Here is a 14,606-nt window from a genome sequence, read left to right on the forward strand (position 1 = left end):
ACGACTAAGCAGCTTCACTTTGACTTTTCACTTTCATGCATTGGAGAAGGAAATGGAAACCCGCTCCAGTGTTCTTGCCTGGAGAATCCCAGGGACGGGGAGCCTGGTAGGCTGCCGTCTATGGGGTCACACAGAGTCAGACATAACTGAAGTGACTTAGCAGTAGCAGCAGCATAGTTGACTTACAGTGTTGTGTTACTGTTGTATAGCAAAGTGAGTAAGTATACCTATACTTACAGTCTTTTTTAGATTCTGTTCCCATATAGATCATTACAGAGTATTGGGTAGAGTTCCTTGTGCTATATATAGTAGGTGCTTATTAGTTATACAGTATATATTTATACTATGCTCTCTATATTTACTATATACTATAAATATTTAAATATACTATATATATTTATATATAGTAGTGTGTATATGTCAATCCCAATTTCCTAGTTTATCCGTCCCCCACCCATCATTCATTTGTTTATTAAAAAAAAGAAGTTGTGGAAGTAGAACTTTTCACGACATGCTGTTAAATTATAAAATGAAACAAAGAAACAAGGAGCAATACAGTTAGTATGTGGTATAGATCAGTTGCCTGTTGGTTTATTGCTACAACAAACCATGCTAAAACTTAGTGGCTTATAAATCTGAGACAAGAGGTTCTGTTCTTGCTTGTGCTCATTTGTTCATATGTCTGCAAGCAGTTAACTACAGATCATACTCATTGATTAGGCTCTTACATGTTTGGGGATCAGCTCATTTGTAGAGAGAAAGAATGGGTGGGTATACAAGAAACAGATTTAAGTGGTTTTGGGTGAGATCTGGGGTATATAGGGACAGGAGCAGGGAATATTTCTTTTTATATCATATATTAATTTTTGAACCATATAAATATATGCTTATACATACAAAAAAGAAAATTATCTACCTAACCTCTGCCCACCCAGCCCCCCACCCCCCCCCCCCCCCCACTATCCCCATAGTTCTGTTTAAACTATGACAGTTGTTTCTTAGTTAGGAATCTGGTTTGTTTTAAAGAACTGGTAATGACTTCCTTGGTTCACCCTGTTTGGAATGATCAGTATTCCTATGCTATTCATCTGTAAGATGTATCAGTTCAGTTCAGTTCAGTTGCTCAGTCGTGTCCAGCTCTTTGCAACTCCATGGACTGCAGCATGCCTGGCCTCCCTGTCCATCACCAACATCATGAGTTTACTCAAACTCATGTCCATTGAGTTGGTGATGGCATCCAACTGTCTCATCCTCTGTCATCCCCTTCTCCCTCCTTCAATCATTCCTAGCATTAGGGTCTTTTCAAATGAGTCAGCTCTTTGCATCAGGTGGCCAAAGTATTGGAGTTTCAGCTTCAGCATCAGTCCTTCCAGTGAATATTCAGGACTGATTTCCTTTAGGATGGACTGGTTGGATCTCCTTGCAGTCCAAGGGACTCGCAAGAGTCTTCTCCATCACCACAGTTAAAAAGCATCAATTCTTTGGTGCTCAGCTTTCTTTATAGTGTGAAAGTATAACTATAGTATAATAAGATCTATATTCAGCTTATTTTTCTGAGAGATGATAATCAGGAGCACTTGACCATATCTTCTTCTCTCCAGAACTTAGCATAGATTAACATCTCAATGGCCAAGTGAAATCATTAACAGGGTTATTGGGAGGGGGATATGTCGCAGAAACCATAGTCACAAAGAAGTAAGTGATAGAGCATCCTTCACATCAAGCTCACCTTCTTTCACCTAAATTTCGTTCCCCTTTGCAGCTCTGGGATTTCCACCTCTTTCCAGTTGTTTGTGGGCACTCCTGCCCCTCACATAGTTGCATTTGTCTTCTCTCGTATTTATACTTCTTGTATATGTTGCTCCTTCATCAACCTGAAAGTAATTTTTTTTTAACTGTAATAAAAAAAAAATCTGATGGAAAAGCAGTTTATAATGACTTGTAAATGCCCTCACTTGTGGGCAGTTTATCATACAAGATTCTTCTCAAGTAGGACTTAGTTACACAGGATGTTTATGTTTGTGTTTAACATTACTTTCTCTTAAAGCTACAGAATAATTCTGCCCTTTAGTTTCATGTTTGATTCTTCAACTTCTTATGTGGGGGGAAAATATTACAGTACCCTCACACAGAGAACTGTTTATTATTTTTCTCTTTTGTCAGTTTTCTGTTTTTGTGACTTCCTTAGCGTCTTTCACAATGGAGGGTTAAAATCATTACCCAGACATATTTTCCCGTGTTTGTCCTTCTTCTTTAGCTCAAGTTGTTTGGCTTTATGTTGTTAGGTGGTGAAGCATCAGTGATTTTGCAAATTCATGTGATCACATTTCCAGTATATCCAGATATTTTAAATAATCAAAGCACAAACTCATAGAGTGACCGAATAATTACTTTGAATTTTAGAATCTGTGTTTATGATCTAGTTAAACCTTTCCAATAAAACTAAGGGTTAATTGAATTTTCTAGGACTGAATACTTTGTCTCTTTAATGGTTCAGGCAGTGGTGTTTATGGACTCAAGTCACACTTTTAAGAAAATAGAATTTCTTCTGTTTGAACTTTAAGGTTCTCTGGAATCGAAAAGAGCTCAAAATATGGTTGATTCTTTCAAGGGATCCAGCTAGATGTTTTATAAAACATCAGTTTTAAAAAATTCAGAAACGATGTCACTCTAAAAGTGATTGGCCACCAAGCAGAGGGTTAAAACACCTGCTCTGGAATATACTCCTCATCCACCATCTGAACAACTGCTCGATTTATCAGGTTATGAACCAGAATAGAGCTCTCATGTTCCCAAGTGCAGTCTTGCTGCCAGCTTCCAACACAGCATCGTCTTACATTATACTTGGTACTTTTGCAACTGTTAATTCTTACATTTTTTCCCATACAATATCACTGAGGTCGCATGGACTGTTGATCATATACTCATTTTCTGTGGGGAGCAAATGTCAATATTAACTTGGACATAGTCACAAGGCGAGTTAAGTGATAAAATCAGGCACTAGTCTTCATGTTTTTTAATCATTGTTAGTATTCTTTCTTAAAGGAGCTTGTTTATATCCAGCACTAGCATTATCTCTAATCCTTAAAACAGAATGAGGCCCAGAAAAGTGAAGTGATTTAAAAAAATTCATGCAGCCTGTTAGAATGATGGTTCACACCAAACCTTTCCATCTCTGTACCCATACTCTTCCTGCTAGATGGTGTTGCTCGAAACCTGAGGCATATCATTAGTGTTGCAGGTTTGTGAGTAGTGATGTGAATAAAGAATAGGTAGTTTTAACCTATAAACAATACTCTGGAGTTTGGGTTTTTCCCATTTTCTAAGCTTTCACTTGGTATGTAATTCAGTGTTCTGCAGTTGGGCTGCTCTGAGTTTTTCATTCTGCCAAGTGCTTAGTGCTAAAACACATCTCGCTGCTAAGCCCTCCTCGGGCCTTTGGCGCCCTTGCTGTAAAGGCAGGTGGTCTGAAGAAAGGCTCCCTCTAGGTTGCTGCACACTGTACACAACGCATAACAGTGCGAGACAACTGTCAGCTCCTTCCTCCTTTTCTCCCCTCACCCTCCAGAAAGCTGGGCCCAGATGGGAGAGCTGGAAGCGCGTCAACTGTGCTCTGAAGGGCATTGAGAAAACACTGTCAAGAAGAAAAAGGCAAACGTGATAGCTAATTAGTCCACTAATCAGACAGGACTTCCATCAATTTTATCGTGAAAATGTCCCCGACAGAGAGATGAAGGGCTGGCAGAGTGTTGCCCACATGGCTCTCAAAGAGCTGCACATTTTTGTCAGGGGATTTGTAACTTGGGATTGCTGCCCTGATTGACTGTACATATGCATTTTCTCTCTCCCCAAAATGTGGCCACTGCAAACTAAAGTAGAAAAATTCTTTGGGGGGATATTTTCCTCATGAGAAAGTGCCCTTCAGTGTACAAAGATTTGCCTTTTTGCCAGTGTCATGAATGCTTTTAGATGTATTATATTTATAACTATGATCTCAGTGAAAGAAAACTTTGATGTAACATTCTCATTTTTCTATTTCTTGTACTTTGAATTTAGCAGTTATTGGAGAATAAGTGCATGGTACTTAAATGAAAAGCTTGGAATTGCTGAGAGGAACATAGCTCAACTTAAAGGATATTATGGTAGTCCTGACCCTATTTTTAACCAAGTAGGTAACAAGTTTCCGTTAATGGGAAAAATAACCCCCTGAAGGTACTAGAACATTACTCTTCAAGTCCTATTCGTATTAGCTCAGACCTAATTCTAATGTCAAGTTTAATCTACCCAATCTGATTTTCTGGGATTTGTTGCCATCGAGTATTGTCAAACAGCTATAAATTGTCCTTGTGGATGAAGTAGCCTGTGTTTAGGGTCACCTCTACTTTTATTTTGGAGACGGCGATGGCACCCCACTCCAGTACCCTTGCCTGGAAAATCCCATCAGTGGAGGAGCCTGGTAGGCTGCAGTCCATGGGGTTGCAAAGAGTCGGACACAACTGAGCAACTTCATTTTCACTTTATTTTTTGGACACTCATCATAAATGACATGCCTGGTATCAGAGATGTTGTCTCCACTCTTTTTTCTTACTTAGAAGAGTCGATATATATAAACATGTATTTAATCATCCGTAGTAATTTATATACAGCCAACTATGATTCTGTTTCCATGCCATGCAGTTGATGTTCACTTGTCTGGATAGTCCCAAATTAGCTACCCACTCCCCACTACTTTGATTAATTTATTAGAAGTCAAGAAAGAATGCAGTTGAGATAAGCTGAATTCATAAGCTGGTTTCTTTCTTTCCCAGCCACTGTTCTCACTCTTAACCCTTGTGTCACATAATCCCTTGACCTTGCTGCCTTGTCTTAGATTCCTAGGATTGCCATAACAAAGTACCACAAACTGAGTGACTTAAAACAACACTATTCTCTTAAAGTTCAAGAGGCCAGATGTCCAAAATCAAAGTATCAGCAGGGTTGATTCATTCTTGGCCTCAGAGTAAGAATCTTTTTTATCCTTGTCTTCTAATTTCAGGTAGTTACTGACAATTCTTGGCATTCCTTAGCTTGCAGATGGCACTATTCCAATCTCTGCCTCCGTTGTCACATGGCGTTCCCTCTGTGGGCCTAGGTCTGTCTTCAGGTAGACTTCCCTCTGTCTGTCTTTTCCCTCCTCTTATAAGGACATCATATTGGATTTAGAAACTACACAGATAATCCAGGATAATCTCCTTCCCTCAAGATCCTTAATTACATCTTCAAGGACCTTTTTTTCCAAATAAGGAAACATTCACAGTTCAAGGAATTAAGAGGTGGACATATTTGGGGCAACCACCATTCAGCCTATTATACTAAGTAATCATCTTCATAACTTCTCAGTCCTCTAGGTAGATATGTTGGTATTAGGTTGGCACAAAAGTAATTACAGATTCAGAACGTGAATTTTAAATTATTGTAACCAGGCTAAAACACATCTTTATTAATCAAAATAGGAACCATTACAATCAGCACATACTTGCCAAAGAGAAAGAAGTTTTGTTAACTCCTGTAGCCTAAAAATCCGTGCTTCAGAATTCAACCAACTCTTGGAAAGCATTTTCTGCCTCCTGCTGATTGTGAAAGCATTTTCCCTGCAAAAAGTTGTTGATGCTTGAAGTGGTATTTGGTTGGCAAGAGGTCAGTGGAGCATGAGGCAAAACTTTATATCCCAGTTCATTCAGCTTTTGAAGCACTGGTTGTACAACGTGCATTCGGAAGTTGTGGAGAATTGGGCCCTTTCTGTTGACCAGTGCCAGCTGTAGGCATTGCAGTTTTCGGTGCATCTCATCGATTTGTTAAGCATACTTCCTAGGTGTAATGGTTTGGCTGGGATTCAGGAAGCTGTAATGGATCAGACGGGCAGCAGACCACCAAACAGTGACCATGACATTTTTGGGTGCAAGCTTGGCTTTGAGAAGTGCTTTGGAGCTTCTCGGTCCAACCACTGAGCTGCTCATCACCAGCTGTCATATAAAATCCACTTTTCGTCACATGTCATAATCCAGTCAAGAAATGGTTCATTGTTATTGTGTGGAATAAGAGAAGACAACACTTCAAAAAGATGACGATTTTTTTGGACTTGCAGTCAGCTCATGAGGAACCTGCTTATCAAGCTTTTTACCTTTCCAATTTGCTTCAAATGCCAAATGACCATGGTCAACCATGGTCGACGTTGAGTTCTTGGGCAACTTCTCATGTAGGTGCAAGAGGATCAGCTTCGCTGATTGCTTTCGGTTGTCGTTGTCAGCTTCCAATGGCTGGCCACTGCACTCCTCATCCTCAAGGCTCTCGTCTCCTTTGCAAAACTTGATCCACCCCTGCACTGTGTGTTCATTAGTATTTCCTGGGTCAAATGCATTGTTGATGTTGTGAGTTGTCTCTGTTGCTCTATGACCCATTTTGAACTCAAATAAGAAAATCACTTGAATTTACTTTTTGTCTAACATCATTTTCCTATTCTAAAGTAAGTATAAAATAAATGGCAAGTGATGTCATTAGCAAAAAAAAAAAAAAGGAGAAATGTGTATATAACATAACCACATTATTTAAGAATGTATTCTACTATCAAACAGCAAATTTCAACAATGCAAAAATGGCAGTTACATTTGCACCAACATAATATTTCAGATTGTTGTCACTATTTTTATTATCTTATAGGAAATTCTGACTTCCATTCCTTTTATTCTTTACAGTTGGTACTGACAAAAGGGTGCCAGCGATGCCTGGATCTCCTGTGGAAGTGAAGATACAGTCAAGATCCTCACCTCCCACCATGCCACCCCTTCCACCAATAAATCCTGGAGGACCCAGGCCCGTGTCATTCACTCCTACAGCATGTGAGACCTCTTAGTTACTTGGGTTTGTGGGTCACAGTGACGTTTGGATCTAAATGAATGTCATTAAGTCTACTATATGCACTACTCAACATTTTCTTAATGGCTATTAACATACATACATATATTTGGTTGTTTCTTTTTCCCTCAGAGAATAGTACATAACTCTTTCAGGTACTTGGAAATTTAGTAGTATAAATATTTTGTTTTCATATTTTTGACTTAAAAGTATCTATTTTAATTTCTTTGACTCTAAAAGGATGAATTTTCAATTATTATACTGGTTCATAGGATTCAAAGTAAATTTTATAAAATTATTGAACTACTCCACGAGTGTCATGGTAAGGTTTTTTTACAAAAGAAAATGATTGTTTTATTAGTTTAGTAGGGCTGCTTTAACAAAATTCCAAAGACTGGGTGATTTAAACGACAGAAACTTATTTTTTCACAGGTCTGGAGGTTAGAGGTCTAAGATAAGATGTCAGCAGATTGGTTTTTTTTCAGAAGCTCTCTCTCTGTCTTGAAGAGAGCTGCCTTCTTGCTCTGTCCTCTCATAGCCTTTCCTTGTGCATGTGCGTCCTTGATGCTTCTTCCTCTTCTTATAACTACAATAGTCGTATTGGATTACGACCTAGGTTCATGACCTCTTTTAACCTTTCAGGTCCCTGTCTCCAAATACAGTCATGTTCTAAGGTACTCTGGGGTCAGAACTTCAACATAGGAATTTGAGAGGGGGATATAATTTAGTCCATAACAATCTTATTAAGACAATAAATGTATAATAAGTTGCTCAGCCTTATTAGTCAAAAAGGAACTGAAACCAGTGTAGTACTGTGTACACCCAAAAGAATGTTCAGAATGAAATAGAATATCAAGTCTTGGTGAGAGTATGTGTGGAACAACTTGAACATTGTTTATAAGAGCATTTTTTGGTACTATCTACTAAAGCTGAATTTCCCCCAAACCCAGTAACTTAATCAAATTTGCCCTAAAACCTCAATTTTAAAAAGAAGGTTTAATTATTTATGGTCCCAAAACATTTCAAGTTAAGTAACTGGCAACTGGAACAATTTGAGCCAGAATTTATGATATGAAGTTTGGTATCTTTTCCCCTTAATTTCTGTAATTTTATCTCACAGTTAAACAGCCTTAGATAAAGGTCCTATCTTTGATGTGAAACAGATTTAAATCTAGACTGTCATTCAGATTTCAAGATACACACTGTAGAATTCTGTGTGTGTCTGTATGTGTAACTAAATTGAGCCCTTTTGACCTCCATACTTGACTGTTTAGGGGTGAATATGTGTTATTTCAGAAAATGTGATCACATACTTTCATTGAAGAAACTGTAAAATAGCCCAAGTGAGTATCAGAGTGGCCAAAAGCATGGTAATGTGTTATATTTATGATTTGCGTCAAAAGAGGCCAGCTCTCCAGTGACAATGGTCCTTTCTGTGAACACCTTTGCTGCTAATTTTCTGAATTGCTGAGGTTGAGTTCTGAACCTTCCTTTCCAGTAGTAGCTCTAATGTCCTTTCCTGGAAGACAGTAGAAAGATCACCATCTTTTTTCTTAGCCTATTAACCTTTTATGCAGTGAGCCTTTTAGCAACATTTTAATATATGCTTTGATAGCTCATTATGATATACACAGATGTTTATTTATCAAGAAGTGGACAGTCTTTCAAGGCAGTGCAAACATAGAAAGAACTAAGTATAATTTGGTAAGTAAAATAAGGGGCACATGTACATTAGCACAGGAAAAAGTTATGAAACCTAGTAGGAGCAACATGCACGCATGCTGAGTCGCTTCTGTTATGTCCAGCTCTGCGACCTCATGGACTGTAGCCTGCCAGGTTCCTGTGTCACACAGTCTGTCAAATAATGCTTCTTAATACAGGTGATATGTTTTTAGACCTTGCTTTATTTTGCTAAATTTTCAGGCCTGGAAATGATTAAATAAAAATCTATTGACACTTAGGCATATTTATTTCATTACAGGGAAGAAGGAACTTTGCCTCTAAGATCATAGCTCTAGAGTTGTGTTCCAGATTAAAACTACAAGAAATCAGTGTTCAGAACAATGGGCAAATAGGAAAACTGTAATTAATCACATGTATTATCATTAGACCAGAAATATAGAATGGAAGTGTCCCATATGGTATCTAGAAAACGCTTGGCACTATCAAGGCAGAGAAAAACAGATTTTGATGAATGTGAATATTCTGAATGGTCAAAGAGATACATATCTCATTGTAGGAATAAGTCAATAAACCTATGGGGTAGAAAAAAAATTTTTCGTATTTAATTGACCACTTTGCTTCTTTGGGAGTCTGAAGTTGGGATCAGTGTCCTTTCGGAAATAGGATTCTACCAGATTCCGCTCATGCAACCCATTGCAAGAAGTCTTAAAAGCTACCTTTCCTCGCCACCCCCACACCTGCAGAAATTAGATGTCCCTTCTCTTTGCTCTTGTGGCTCTCACACTCTTCTCTCTTAACATGTCTATGTTACTCTGTTACCATTTTTTATCTGGCAGTCTGTCTCAGAGGGCTGAATCAATGTCTTCTATACGCTTTTATCATGTGATGTACAAAATTAAAATCAATAAATGAAAGAGAATGCAAAAATAAGAAATTAACAGAGATCATTGTGATTTGCACTTAAACCAAGTCTTTCTTTTAGTGAGCAATGGCATCAACCATTCTCCTCCTACCCTTAACGGCGCCCCATCACCACCACAAAGATTCAGCAACGGTCCTGCCTCTTCCACATCATCTGCACTAACTAACCAACAGTTGCCAGCCACTTGTGGTGCTCGGCAGCTGAGCAAGCTGAAACGCTTCCTCACCACTCTGCAGCAGTTTGGCAATGACATCTCACCTGAGATTGGGGAGAAGGTGCGGACTCTTGTTCTAGCACTGGTGGTAAGTACGGCATCACTGTCAACGACTGTTTTGAGTATGTGGCTCAGAACCGAAGCCAACAGAGAAATTTATGCATACTTCTCCTCATTCCCAAACTTGTAGCAGTGTGGTAAATTCTACATCTGGATTAGTTTAATTTGTAAAATATTGTTGAATCATAGATTTCAGTTGTGGATAATGGTTATCAATTTAATTCCTTTAAGCAACTTTGAATTTGTCTTAAAACTGAGTTTCAACAGATCCATTGAGGTTCCACTGTTTTGTTACTTAATAATATATTCAGTGCCTGGTGCATTGTTTCCTCATACAAATATAATTTCTTTTTAGGATTTTCAAGGTACATATAATTTCTTTTTTCTATACTGAGGGGCAAATCCATGCTATAAGTTAGAGATTTTCTTACATTGAAATCTGGGAGGGTTCAACTCTCAGTATATGTAAGAAAAGACCTACCAGTTCTTAATGTTTGTAAATTGAATTCCTCAAGATTTACCTCAACTAAAAGCACACTGTGCTCCTGCATATTAGCCTCTTACGTGATAAGGATAATTCACACAACTTGGCAGTTCTCAAAGTGTAATTAGTGACCCCTTGGATTTCTCAAAAACCTTTCAGGAAGCCCAGGAGGTAAAAAGCATTTTCATAATAATATTAAAGTATTACTTATGTTTTGACTCTTAATTCTCTCATGACTGTTCAATGAAATTTTCTAGAGATTATATAATATAGGATATTGCAACACATTAAATGCAGAAGAATCCAGCTCTCTTTTATTAAGTTATGTAGCAGAGAGATTTGCAAAAGAGGGGCTTCCCTGGTGGCTTAGACAGTAAAGAATCCGTCTGCAATGTGGGAGACCTGGGTTCGATCCCTGGGTTGGGAAGATCCCCTGGAGAAAGAAATAGCAACCCACTCCAGTATTCTTGCCTGGAGATTCCATGGACAGAGGAGCCTGGTAGGCCACAGTCCATGGGGTCACAAAGAGTCAGACAGGACTGAGGGACTAACACTTTCACTTTAAGTTACAATGTTGTGTTAGTTTCAGGTGTACAGCAAAGTGCTTCAGTTATATTCTTTTTCAGATTTTTTTCCATTATAGGTTGTTACAAAGTATTGAATATAGTTCCCTGTGCTATACAGCAGGTCCTTTTTGTATATCTGTATTATACATAATACTGTGTATCTGTAAACCCCAAATTCTTAATCTGTCCCTCTCCCACTTTCCCCTTTGGTAGACATAGTTTTTAATCATAAACAGATATTGAATTTTATCAGAAGCTTTTTCTGAGTCTATTGAGATGATAATATGGTTTTTATTCTTCAGTTTGTTAATGTCATATATTACATTGATTGATTTATGAAATTTATGGTGTATAATCCTTTTAAAGTATTGTTGGAGTTGGTTTGCTAGTATTGTTGAGGATTTTTCCATCTGTGTTCATCCATGGTATTAACCTGTAATTTTCTTTTTTTTTTAATATCTTTATCAGGGTGATTGTCACCTAATAGAATGAGTTTGGAAATATTCGCCCCTCTTCAAGTTTTTGAATAGTTTCAGGAGGATATGTGTTAACTCTTCTCTAAATGTTTGGTATAATTCACCTGTGAAGCCACCTGGTCCGGAACTTTTGTTTGTTGGGAGTTTTTTAATTACTTATCTAATTTCATTACTGATAATTGGCCCACTCATATTTTCTCTTTCTCCATAGTTCAGTCATGGCAGATTGTATTTTTCTAAGAGTTTGTCTGTTTCTTCTGGGTTGTCCCTTTTGTTGGCATATAGTTGCTCCTGATAGTCTCTTACAGTCTTCCGTTTTTCTGTGGTATTGGTTGTAACTTCTGCTTTTTCATTTCTTATTTTATAGATTTGGGCCATCTCTCTTTTTTTATTAGTCTGACTAAAGGTTTATCAGTTTTGTTTATCTTTTCAAAGAACCAGTTTTTAGTTTCACTGATCATTTTTTAAATCTCCACTTCATTTATTTCTGCTCTGATCTTTATGCTGTTTTCCTTCTGCTAGCTTTGGGATTTGTTTTTTCTTCATTCTCTAGCTGTTTTAGGTGTAAGCTTACGTTGTTTGTTTGAGATTCTTCATATAACCTGAGGCAAAGTAGTATCACTGTAAACTTCCCTCTTAGAACTACTTTTGCTGCAACCCATAGGTTTTGGGGTGTCATATTTTTATTTGTCTCTAGGTAATTTTTTATTTCCTCTTTAATTTCATCAGTGATCCATTGGTTGTTTAGTAGCATATTGTTTAACCTCTATGTGTTTGTGTTTTAAAAGATGCTTGATATGATTTCAGTTTTCTTATGCTTTAATTGCCCAGCCTGTGGTCTGTCCTGCAGAATGTTCCATTAGCACTTGAGAAAAGAGTGAGTATCCTGCTGCTTTCAGATGGAATGCCCTATAAATATCAATTAAGTCCATCTGGTATAATTTGTCACTTAAGACCTGTATTTCCTTATTGATTTTCTGTCTGGGTGATATGTTCATTGATTAAATAGAGTATTAAGGTCCTTTGTTAACATTTACCTTGTATATTGCTCCTGTGTTGGGTACATATATATATTACAATTGTTCTGTCTTCTTGGGTTGATCCTTTGATCATTATATTTGGTTTGTTTGGGGTTTTTTTTGGTGGGGGTGGGGGAGAGGTTTGGCCATGCCACTCAGCTTGTGGGATCTTAGTTCCCCGACCAGAAATTGAACCTGAGCCCTCAACAGTGAGAGCATGGTGTCCTAGCCACTGGACCACTAGGGAATTCCCAGTCAGTCTTTATTTTGTTTATTTTGTCTGATACGAGTATTGCCACTCTGACTTTCCTTTGATTTCTATTTGCTTGGAATACCTTTTCCCATCTCCTCTTTCAGTGTCTATGTGTCTCGAGATCTGGCACATGCCTCATGCTCAGTCACTTGGTCCTATCTGACTGTAGCCCACCAGGCTTAGGCAGCATATATATGGGTCCTGTTTTTGTGTGCATTCAGCCAGTCTGTCTTTTGGTTAGAGCATTTAGTTCATTTACATTTAAGGTAATTATCAGTATATATGCTCACACTGCCATTTTGTTCATTGTTTTTTAGATTTGTTTTTTAGGTCCTTTTTTGCCTTTCTGTTTTTGTTCTCTTCTGTAATCTGATGACTATCTTTACTGTTGCATTTGAATTCCTTTTCTCTGTGTAGATAATATTACAGATTTTTGTTTTGCAGTTACCATTAGGTTTTTGTATAGTGGTCTCTCTCTCTCTCTATATATATATATATACACATGCTTGTTTTAAGTTGCTGATTTCTTTCAGAAGAGTTTTAGATACCCTGCATTTTGTACTCTGCTCCCCTCATGATTACTGTTTTGGGTTTTATATTTTACATCTAATTATTTTATGTGTCCCTTAAGTGCTTATTGTGGATACAGAAATGTTGCTGCTTTTGTCTACCCCCCCCCCCAGTAGCTTGTGTATGGATGATTTCCTGCCCTTATTTTATATTTCTCTTTACCAGGAAGCGTTTCCATTTCCTAATTTTTTCATCACTTTAAGTGTATTGTGCCACTCCTCTTTTTTTAGCCGTTTCTGCTAAAAAAAATCAGCTGATAGCCTTAGAGGAGTTGCTTTGTATGTTACTTGTTACTTTTCCCTTATTGCTTTTAATATTCTCTGTTTAATTTTTGTCATTTTGTTTACAAATGTGTCTTGGTGTGTTTTTCTGTGGATTAATCCTGTATAGGACAGTGCTTCCTGGGCTTCCAGGTTAAAGAAGTTTTCAGCTATCAACTCTTAATATATTTTCTCAGACGCTTTCTCTCTTTCTCCTTCTGTGTCCCCTATAATGCAAACATTAGCGCACTTGATGTTGTTCTAGAGGTCTCTTACACTGTCTTCATTTCTGTTCATTCTTTTTTCTGTTTGGTGGCAGTGATTTCCATACTTTGTCATTCAGCTCATTTATCGATAATTCTACCTCATTTAGTCTACTATTGATTCCTTTTAGTGAATTTTTCATTTCAGTTATTGTATTCTTCACCGCTTTTTGGTTGTTTTTTTATTATTTTCTAACTGTTTCTTGAAAGGGTCTGGTTTATTGCTCTGTGTATCTGTTTTCCTCCCAAATTCTTTGATCATCTTTACGATCATTACGCTGAACTCTTTCTTAGGCCGATTGCCTGTCTCTACGTCACCTGTTCTCCTGGGGTTTTATTTTCTTCCTTTGCCTGAAATATTCCTCTGTTGCCTCATTTTGTCTACGTTTCTATTTGTATTTTTATGTATGTGGTAGGTTAGTTACATTTCCTGATTCTGGAGAAGTAGCTCTCAGTAGGAGATATCCTATGCATCCCAAGAATGCCCTCCCCTCTCTTCATCCATGGAACAGGGGCCAACTGTTCTACGGTAGTATCTGACATGCATTTGCAGACTTGGTTCTTATTTCCTTACAAAAGTTTGTATCCGTCACAAGTGTTTTTAATTCTCAGTTTTATTTTCAGATTATTGATAGATGTAACCCACAATAATTAGAGGGATTATGAGACTAAAAAGTTTATGAACTGCTGCTTTAAAACATAACTCAGTATTGTGAGGAAGAAACCACTTTCATACAAGGCAAAATGTAATAAATGACTTCTTTATCATGCGAGATTCTACCCCTGTTGTTTTGTATATCTGTAGGTGGTTCATTATCATTGCTGTATAATGTTTCATTGTAGAAATATGCCACAATTTATACCGTTTAAAAATACTTATATCTGCGGTTCATGGGCTTCTCATTGCTCTGATTTCTCTTGTTGCAGAGCGTGGGGTCCAGAGCA

At 37.7% G+C, this 14,606-nt stretch overlaps 1 protein-coding gene across 6 annotated transcripts in view; it reads left to right on the top strand.

The window, feature by feature from the left end:
* The window catches only part of CBFA2T2 (CBFA2/RUNX1 partner transcriptional co-repressor 2), a 137,557-nt gene that overhangs the window by 89,306 nt on the left and 33,645 nt on the right, over positions 1 to 14,606 (top strand). For all 6 annotated transcript variants that reach the window (XM_069546925.1, XM_069546924.1, XM_069546927.1 and 3 more), the window contains exons 2-3: positions 6,732 to 6,875; positions 9,557 to 9,798. In XM_069546925.1, the coding sequence (XP_069403026.1) occupies positions 6,758 to 6,875; positions 9,557 to 9,798 (360 nt within the window). In that variant the 5' untranslated portion in view covers positions 6,732 to 6,757. The remainder of the gene's footprint in view (positions 1 to 6,731; positions 6,876 to 9,556; positions 9,799 to 14,606) is intronic.

The sequence above is a fragment of the Ovis canadensis genome, chromosome 13 (genome assembly GCF_042477335.2).
Source record: "Ovis canadensis isolate MfBH-ARS-UI-01 breed Bighorn chromosome 13, ARS-UI_OviCan_v2, whole genome shotgun sequence".
Taxonomy (NCBI): domain Eukaryota; kingdom Metazoa; phylum Chordata; class Mammalia; order Artiodactyla; family Bovidae; genus Ovis; species Ovis canadensis.